This window comes from Mustela putorius, unplaced genomic scaffold, assembly GCF_011764305.1.
Source record: "Mustela putorius furo isolate JIRA1106 unplaced genomic scaffold, ASM1176430v1.1 tig00000095_pilon_pilon_pilon, whole genome shotgun sequence".
Lineage (NCBI taxonomy): Eukaryota > Metazoa > Chordata > Mammalia > Carnivora > Mustelidae > Mustela > Mustela putorius.
The window spans coordinates 2,257,769-2,267,849 of NW_025421280.1; the positions used below are offsets into that span (position 1 = coordinate 2,257,769).

The window sequence follows — 10,081 nt, forward strand, 5'->3', positions numbered from 1 at the left end:
AAGGAACCCCTTGGAGTCAGATCAAGTCTGCCTTGACTTCCATTCACTCCAGAAGCAGCTAATAGTGCTACAGTGGTCTAGAATAAGGGTGAGTAGAGAAGGTTTCCCATTGCCTCCTTTACCCTTCATGGAGGGAATCCTGAAACTCATTGGTCTTGGCAGGTGACAAAGAAAAACACATCTACTAGAGAAGGGTATTTTGCATCCACTACATTTTATAACCTAGGCCACCTTGGTGCAAAGACTACTCAAAATGCTGGTAAGATGATACATTTGCTACTCAACCCACCATGGCACTTGGATCTAATTTGTGGGTTTGGAGACTTGAATATTTTGCACGGTCTGTCCTAAAATGAACTCCCTCTCTCTTTGCATAGGTTAGTTCACCTCTTATATCTGGGAATTCATCCCTTACATCTGAAGGCTTAGTAGCAATGGAGTTGGGGCCAAGGGCCTGAGGACTTTGGACACAAGGAACAATACATGTAGAGCCATGTATAATACATGACACAGTATTATCTGGGCACTGTATTATCAGGGCACTGGCACTGATGGAGTGGCTGGAAGACAGGGCCTGGGGAAGGAATGGGAAGAGCTGAGACCTAAGGGAGCTGGGAGCCATGGCCATGCATGAGGATTCATGCAGGTAAACAAAATGGGCCAGGAGAGCCCAAGGAGGGGTGGCTGGGGCTAGAAGGGCCTGCAGAAATCTTGGATCTGGGGCCAGCACAAACCTGATGGTCAGCCAGGACCCAGGGGTATGGATGTAGAGTTGAGTTAGCCCTCTGCCATCCCAGTTCTTAAATATCGTGACTATTGCCTCTACCCTGGAGGGGTGGGTGAAGGATTTCCAGACAGAGAAGGGGACATGGGCTTTCCAAGGAGAGCTTATACAAAGGTCATCAGAGAAGGAAGAGATGGAAATGCACAGAGAGGATGAGGCCAGGGGCATGGAGGGGCTGGGCAGTGAAAGGCCTTTTGTGGCAGGCAAAGAAGTTTGCACTCCATCCTATATGCCTCAGAAAGACCATAAAGGGTAAACCTAATCCTGCCCATCCAATCATCTTCCTGCAAAATGAACCCCTAACTCAGAGCTAGGACCCAGGACCCTTTTACCTCTTAGCAGTTAGGGAGGGCATTAGAAAAGGTAGGGGGTGGGGGTGAGACCAAAGACTTGGCAAAAATAATTGTGTCTTGTTTTAGTTCTCTTAAAAAGAGAGAAGAAGAAAGGGGGAAAAGGAAGAAAGGAAAGGGAGGGAGGAAAGGATGGAGAAAGGCAGTAAGAGAAGAGGAACAAAGATAAGAAAAAGGAGTCAAGGAAAGAAAAGGGCAGTGGAAACCAATATGGCAAAACTGGTAAGATTTGTCAAGCTTGGATAATGGATACAGAGATTATTGTCATTATGGTTATTGATTTATTACAGCTTTCCCATTTGAGATATCTCATTTTTTAAAAAAAAAGGAAACACGGGTGGAAATATAAATAATCCTGTTCCTGCGAAACTTTTAGACATATGATATGAAAACACCTAAGAATTCTTATTTTTGACCCAGTAGTTCCATGCCAGGACGTGCTGATGAAGAGTTATATACAAGAAATCTGCTTTCTACTGGTTCAAGTTCAGGGAAAACTTGTTATCTCATGGGAGCTGGGGGAGAGTGGAGATGTGCTAAATTAACTTCCCAAATAAACAAATGAGCTATTTTAATGAAAGTCTTCCCCAAAGACCTTGTACCTGTCCTGGTACAATGAGTAGAGTATTCTGAAACACAACTAAACTTTTTCTTGATGATGTTTTATTAATATAATTAGCAATCAAAGTACATGTTAATAGAGTCATTGATCCAAAGAGCTGTTGAGGTGTGAGGGGCGTTTTGCCTCTACACACTATTCCCATAGACCGCTCATTTCTCTGCCTCTCTTTGTTCTTCTGTTCCCTTTACAGTTGGCTGTCATTTCTCATTACTCTTCACCTGAACTCTCATTAGAAATCATCCATCTAATCAGAATAAAACACAACAAAACCAAAACCAGATAACCGAGTTTATAGACATGGCATCTAAAATAGATCTTACATCTGAACACAAAGGCCTATTGGTCTCTCTCCAGCCAACTGGGGTAACTCTTAAGGATGTTCTTTCTTGGGTCCAACCTCAACCCCTCCTAATACAAAATCTCTGGACTCTGCAAGCACTTCACGTAATTATAATGAATATTAAAATTTGAGGATCACTGACTTATGGATTCTCCTATGAAAAAAATATCCATGAACTCAAAGCCATATATATAGGGCCCATGGGTTGTTCCGACAGGCTGCTGTGTAAGGCTGGATGTGTTCAGGAGTCAGATGACTTGGTCTCTGAGCCATGCCAGGTGTTAAATACTCTGAAAATCATATTGGCTTAGAGACTTCTTCTTTTTTTTTTTAACATGGATGCGGGGGGGGGGGTGTTTAAGATGAGATTTACTTCCCCGCCTCTCTGTCTTCTGGTTAGCTGAGATTTCTGACAAGCGGCTCTTGGAGAATTAATATCTATCTGGCCTCATGATCTGGGAAGAAATAGGGTAATATTTAATCATATTTTCCAAATATGAGACCATCTTCACAGACTGTCTGCTACAGACAAAACAATGCCTTTGTCAGAGATAAACTGGCCACCCCTTCTTATTTTGGCTTAGGCCTCTGGGACTGAACACTTTATATTATGCTCAATTATAGTAAACTTCAAGATATTTACTGCACCTTATTTAGTTATTTTTATCAAAATGCTCACACTCGTGTTTTGTATGTTCATTTAAAAAGTTATAAAAGCAGTATATACATCTACTGTTTCTTTAAAGAGAAGATTTGCAGATTTTTATCTTGCATTTTAAGTTAACAAGACTCCAAATGTCTTAAATATGCTGATGGTCAACCAAATAGGCATGCACAAAAGGCTAATGGAACATGAATATCATATTTAGAAGTGTCTTACCACCAGTCACAACCTCAGGCAACAGCAACAAGAAACCACTCCAGAATGAAAATACTGGTATATTTGTATAATGCAAAGAGAAATACAGATATAAATCCTCAAAACGTAAGGTACATTAATAAAAATGTAGCATTATAAGCAAAAAATATTATACAGTACTTGCAGAATTTAGTCTTTCCATTTAAGATTACAATATGTCTAACAAGTATTTAAAATTATGGTTGTCATTATTAATTTAAAATATCCATCAGATGAACAGCACAGCTTAACCTAGCAAACATTTTAAGGAAATGCTTTGTCTTGTAGAAGTAGAGTATCATTATGTTTCATTCATTTATACCATGAACAAAAGAAGAACCATTTTCAAAGTGGAAATTCGTTTCATAAGACAGAATAAAACTGGGCTTCTCAAAGCACAAGCTGCTTCCCTAAACGTATTTTAATCTTTATTGGCAAAAAATACCTAAGCAATTCTGATTTCGTACTCTGCTTCTCAGAGCCTTCCCAATCCGTGAGCCACAATCAGCACAAAAACATGCAATACTGTATTTTCTTCACACCATCACTAACCAAAACACTTTTACTCTTTTAAAAGTTACAATTTTACAGAAATGTTTCCACTCAAGATTGGTATAATACAGAGAGCAGTTGTAGCTGATGTGTATTTTCTAGTAGTAGAAAGTAAGGTAGGAAACAAATCCCATTACTTGTTACTGCTTACAAACACCGCCTTGCAACTTTACACTCCGGTTTCTGCTCTTTAAATTCATTATCAATACCGAACAAAGTTTTCAACCCTTTCAACGAGCCAGGGCAGCGCAACGGACCCCACGGCCGGCCGGCAACTCGGAGGGAACTTAAGACAATCCCCCCCCCTTTCTCCTGCTTCCAACAGAAGACCCTCAAGAAGTCAAACTTGTGAAGTCCCCCTAGGTTCCTCTACTTCACTGCAAAATGTAATGCCACTTGAGGTTGTCAAAAATAGCTTCTGTAGAAAACTGGCCATGGTCTTTAGGAAACGTTGCATGAAGAAAATTAGTTTTAGCCTGTATTAAAAAAAGAAAGGAAGGAAGAAAGAAAAACACATAGAATAAAAGACGTCAGTCAGTACCAGTACAAAGACTCCAAGGCCTATTGTCAGGATGAAAATACACTTAGTAGGACAAAAGCACGGAGCTGGGGTAGGGCTGGAACATCGAAACCCATCCCTCCCCCCTCGAAAAAAGTAGTCTCTCTGTACAGCCCAAGTGCTGATCCACTTGGAGAGTCATCTCGAAGGCAGCTTAGAAAATCAACAAGGGGGCCGCAAGGGGAGGGACGACGTCCCTGTCCGAGCCAAAGGGAAAGGCCGGGTGGGGCGTCCGTGGCTTGAGAGCCCCTCATAAGCCAATGCCTTTCAAATCGCAGGGGAGGGAGGCCTGGGTGGTCTGGGGGCTCTGGCAGCAGGGGAACTGGGCCCTGAAGCAGTCTCTCAGCTCCCGGTTGAAGAGGAAGCACACAACAGGGTTGATGCCGGCCTGAGCGAAGGTCAGCCACACGGAGGCCGTCAGGTAGGCCTGGGGGACGGCGCCGGGCCGCACCAAGACCCGCAGGTAACTGGCCACGACGTAGGGCCCCCAGAGCAGCAGGAAGAGCAGGGTGACGGCGTAGAACATCTTGCACAGCCTCTTCTCCGTCTTGAACTCCTCGAGCACGAGGAGGCGGCGCGCGCCGCGGCCGGGCCCCGCCGGCCGGATGCCCACGAGCGCCGGCGGCGTGGGCCCGCGGCCGAAGCCCGCCGTCCAGTTGGCGGCCGCCTGGCCGGTGGCGCCGGGGCCGTGGAAGGTCCAGTCGTGGCTGACGGCGGGCACGAGGCGCGCGGGCCGCATCTTGCGGCGGTCGTGGATGAAGAAGAGCAGGCGGAGGTAGACGAGGTGCGTGGCGCCCACCACCACGGCCAGCAGCAGCAGGAAGCCGAGCGCGCCGGGGGCGCCGTCGGGCCGCTGCTCCAGGGCGCACGGCGCGTCCTCGTCGTCGCCGCCGCCGCCGCCGTCCAGCACGGGCGGGAAGGCCGCGGCCAGCGCCAGCGCCCAGGCGGCGCACACCAGCATGGCGGCGCACGGCCAGCCGGCCAGGCGCTCGGCGTAGAAGCGGTGGTGCGCGATGGCCAGGTAGCGGGTGACGCCCACGCCGAGCAGCAGGAAGGCGGCGTGGAAGCAGAAGAGCGCGGCCAGGAAGGCGAGCAGCTTGCAGCCCAGCGCGCCCGGCGGCGCCCCCGCCGCGGCGGCCGCACGCCGCGCCGCCAGCATGACGGCCGGGAGGCAGGCGAGCGCGCGCAGCCCGTCGGCCAGGCACAGGTCGAGCAGCAGGTAGTACGGGGCGCGGTGCAGGCTGCGCTCCCGCACGATGAGCAGCGCGAACAGCACGTTGCCCGCCAGGCTCACGCACAGCAGCAGGCTGAGCGTGGCCAGCTTCAGGCCCAGGGCGGCCGCCTCGCCGCCGCCGCCGCCGCCGCCCGGCTCGCTAGCGTTCGCCATCGCGGCCTCCCCGGGCCGTGCGCTCCGCTCCGGGGCCGCTCCCGGCCTCGCCGCCCTCCCCAACCCCCGGGCCTCCGCGCCCGGGTTCCGCCGCCGCGCGGGCCCTCCGGCGAGCTCCCGGCCGGCGGGGCTCAGCCCGCGCCCGGCTGGCCCCTCCCGGGCTCTCCGAGCCGCCGCGCCGCCGCCGCCGCCATCTCAGGAATGATGCGCGCAGGAGGCGACGGCCACTCCCTGCACCTCGGGCGCCGCGGGCTTCACTGCGGACAGGGCCGCGCCGCCGCCCGCAGCCCCCCGCATCCTCCGCCTTCTCCTCCTCCTCCGCCGCCGCCGCCGCCGCCGCCGCCGCAGCCGCGCCTCTTGGCTCTGCCCCCCGCCGGGCCCGCCGCCGCCGCCGCCGCCGCAGCCTCTGCCGCCGCCGCCGCCGCCGCCGCCGCGGAGCCCCCTCCCCTTCGCCGGAGCGCGCAGCGTGGCCGCCGCCACCAGCCCCGCCGAGGCAGCCCGCGCCGCCCGGGGCCGGGCTGGGCTGGGGGCGCCGCCGCGGCAGCCGCGGGGCCGGGAGGCGGCCGGGAGGGAGGCAGGGCCCAGGACGCGAGGTGGCGACAAGTCGCGTTTGGCCCCAGGTAACGGGGGTCCGGCGGCGGCGTCCGGCGCCCGCGCTGGGGTCACGGTGGCCGTGCGCAGGGGGAGGTGGCTAGGGACGGCAGGGTCGGGGGGCCTGGGGAGGCGGGGGCCGAGCGGAATCTGGGGGTCGAGGCTTCTGGCCGCAAGCTAATGATTAACAGTAGCGATCGTCACCGTCGTAATCCTGTAACCGCGGGGTTCAGGCGAGCCCTGATGTGGCAGTCTTGGGGGAGCTCTACGAGAGCGTTATCTCCCTGACGTTCCCAGCAACTCCAAAGTTGGTTCTATCCTTAACACCACTTTCTACCCGAGGGAGCAGAAGCCTGGGGCTCGAGGGAGTTGAGAGCCAGCAAATGGCAGAGCGGGGACCCCGATGCGCTGGGTCTGATTGCCAGGGCTGGACTCTCAGGGACTCTGCCGCGTGCCCTACTCTCGGCCTCACCTGTGGTCCCAGTGAAGACTTAGGTCAGGGAACAGAAATACAGCATTTTCTCTCAGGTGCACTCCATGACACCTTTCTCCAGGGGAATCTCTTTTGTGGGTGAGCCTGAAAGGGCAGCCTGTGTTCCGGTCGTGAAACTCACCAGATTCTCTCAAGGTTTTGCGTGTGCCTTTCCCTCTGCCTGGTCCAGTCCCAGAGCAAGCTTCCCACTCTGCGGGCCATCCTTCTGACCAGTCCGCCTTGTTCGGTACCTCTGCCTGCTCATTTTCTTCACAGCACTTATCATTTATCGTTTGGTCGTTTTATTTTCTAGACTTCTCTCCTTCCAGCCTGTCTGTAAGCTCCATGAAGGCAAGTGGCCAGGTCTGTTTTGCTTTTTGGCTGTTTTTGTTGTTGTTTCTTTTGGTGGTGGTGGTAGGGGTGTCTTTGTTTTGGTTTGGGTTTTGGTACTACTCTATCCCCAAAACAGAAATGAGGAATATGTTGTTTCTCACGTACCCTGATTTTTTTTTTCTTTTACACAGAACATTATTTATTGCCCACCTACGGTGTGCATGACCGGCACTTTGATGGGCCTTTCCAGGAGAACATAAGCTCATGGAAGGCCTTGACCATCAGGCTAAGGAGTCTAAACTTGAGTCTGTAGGCAGTGAGGTGACTTGAAGTATCCCAAGGAGAGTGATACTGTTAGAGCTGTGCTTCGGGAAGATTCTTTCGGCAGTAGTGCTTAATTAAGAGGAAGGACAGAGTAGAGCCTGGAAGTCTAGTCCAAGTCTCAGACTGTAAGGTACACAGAAATCACTGGGATCCTGTTAAAATGCAGATTCTGAGTCAGTAGGTCTGGGATGGAGCCAGAGACTTTGCATTTCTAACAAGTTCCTAAGTGCCATTAATGCTACCAGTCCTCATACCACACTGAGTAACAAGCACCTCGAGGACAGTTTGGACCTTTTGTAAAAATTTAAGGGATGGCCAATGGCAGTCTGTCTTAGGACTCCTAAAGGGGCCAGGTACAAATAGGTGGCTGACCTTGTAGGTCTGCAATATTTGTTGACAGAAAAGAGAAATAGATTTTGGAGAATATTTTGGCTAGGAATTGCATATTGATACCGCTAGCCTGAAGGTGAATGTGTGTTTATTTTCTTCATGAAACAAGAAGTCCGGAGGTCAGTGGTTGCTGGCACAAGGACCAAATCTCTGAAAGTCTTTTAGCCCTTCCCTTAGGACCCATAAGCTGCTGACGCTCCAGCCATTGCTTCTGCATTCCAGGCAAAAACAAAGGAAAAAAAGGGAAGTGCAAAAGTGTTCCTGCCATTTAAGTAGGCCCTCTCTGGATAGCTTTTGAGAAGTCCTCTCCTACTACAAACACATCATTGGCAATCCCTAGCAGGAAGGGAAATTGGAAAATTGTTGTTGTTTGTTTGTTGAATGCCAGACCATAGCCAAGAATGAAATCCTGCCTTGAAGTGGACCTTAGCACTTGGGCTGCTTCCACCCTAAAGAAGGGATGCCTTCTTAGAACCCACACAAAGATGCCAAATCTGGTTACTGTCATGTTAATGGCAGCCTCTCTTTATGGGTATTTGCTCTGTACCATATGCCATGCTGAATCCCCGATGTTAAATGTTACCTCATTTAATCATTGTGAGGGCCGGATGTAGTAGGTACTGGGACAGTCGTCGCTTTGCAGATGAGGTAGACAGGTTAGGTAATCTATTCAGGCTTTCCCTCCTCATACACGTAAGGGCTGGAATTGGGAGGCAGAGTCTTGACTCTCAAACCCATAACTTCTGTTTGTATTGCGTCTTAATCATAGCTGCAAAGAAAGTTCCTGAGTTTCTGGAAAGAAAAACAAGCAAAAACTACTGAAGTCCATGTTCACAGATTTATAGCCCCTTCAGAGAGGAAAGGATTTTTCAAAACCATCTAATCTGACACTTTTATTTAATAGAGTCTCATTAATGGCTGAGTACAAAGGCAAATCCAGGTCTTTCCACTCTTAGATTGGTTAGTTGAAATAATAATATTAATTGTCCTAATGAACACATGACATTGGACAAGTCACTTCACCTCATGGAATCTCAAATGTTGCCATTTACAAGACTTATAAGACAGGACGATGGGCGAACTGGTTTCTGGCGGTCATCAGAGATGATATTCAGTGTGTCAGTGAGAAAATGAAAGTTAAATGATTATATAATCCCAAATGGGGTGAGTTTATTCCTCAGAAAAGGACACAAAAGGAGGGACATCTGTTTCTTAAAACTTATATTTCCGTGTGTTTTCTACTTCTCCCTATGGTTCAATATGCTTCTGCTTGGGATTTGAGATTTGGTTTAGTTATTTGCCCAAGATCAAATAGCAGAAGCAGCAAAAGAAAATACATATATCATGGCTCTCACAGCATTTACATGACTACTACTTTCATTCTCAACATTTGTTCAGTAGATTAATACTTAAGGAAAAACTATTAACATTTTATTGCCAGAACCAACTTATTTTCCTTTTATTGTTTCTAGGAAGCATCAGACAAGAATTTAAAATATAGTTCTAAGGCACGGACTTAAGTTGCTGCATTTCAAAGCAAAACAGCTCTATGAGACTTTTTTCTACAACCAAAATGTCTGTTCTGCATATAACCAAATTCTTCCTTTTGTAAGTAGATAGAAAGGTTGGGATTCCACCCCCAAATCAATTATGTCACTTCTTTTGCTGCACCTGTAGACAGTGTCAGTGGTATTGGGAATCCAAACTGGAGGAACTGGTTGACGCATCTTGACAGTTAGACTAAAAAGTCATGGGTCCCGTGGTCATGGAAGCCAATTTGGCTGATCTCTCTTGTCCAACTTCAGATCCCTGACCAGTTGCCTGCCAATGGATGCATTGAATACTGAGTCAGAGAAGATTGATTTGATTTAAGTCCATCCTAACTCTTAGAAGACATGAGCTAGAGTCTATACCTACTGGATATTGGGTTATCAAAGGAGAGCTCTCACATTAGCCTCTCCATGCGAGGGAGTCATACAGTAGGAATGAAAAGGGACTGGGAGTTAGTGTACCTGGGTTCACATCTAAACCTCACACATTACGAGGGTGCATCCTTAGCCAAGTCCCTTGCATCCTTTAAACCTCTGAATCTCAAAGGCCTGTTCTGGGGAAGATTGTCAATGTGAACCATTACAAAGAGTATACACAGGGTGTGCACACAGGTGGTGTGTAATAAGTGATTACTACAGTAACTGTTTTTGCTGTTAGCACACTAGCTTTGGCTAACCATGTCTTGGTGAGCTTCTGTATTTTTGCCCCAGCTTAGACTAACAGAATACCATATACATAGAGGTTCCTCAGAATTTGTGTGGCGGTGTGAAGGTCAGTCTGTAAAATCAAGGGTACATTACTTGTGCCACGCTTCCTAGGAACCTCATTTCTGACTTCGAATACTCATTTTGCCTTGCAGGTGGGGAGAGAAAATGTAAACTTCTCAGTGCTTCTTGGGTTTCATCATGACGCCTGCTTTTTCAGGGTG

The 10,081-nt window shown here is 49.2% G+C and overlaps 1 protein-coding gene across 1 annotated transcript; it reads right to left on the reverse strand.

Annotated features, from left to right (window-relative positions):
- Nucleotides 1–1,780: 1,780 nt before the first annotated feature.
- GPR27 (G protein-coupled receptor 27) lies at nucleotides 1,781–5,740 on the reverse strand. The gene has a single exon (XM_045088498.1). The coding sequence runs from the start codon at nucleotides 5,490–5,492 to the stop codon at nucleotides 4,356–4,358; it is 1,137 nt and encodes a 378-aa protein (XP_044944433.1). The 5' UTR covers nucleotides 5,493–5,740; the 3' UTR covers nucleotides 1,781–4,355.
- Between the last annotated feature and the right edge of the window lie 4,341 nt (nucleotides 5,741–10,081).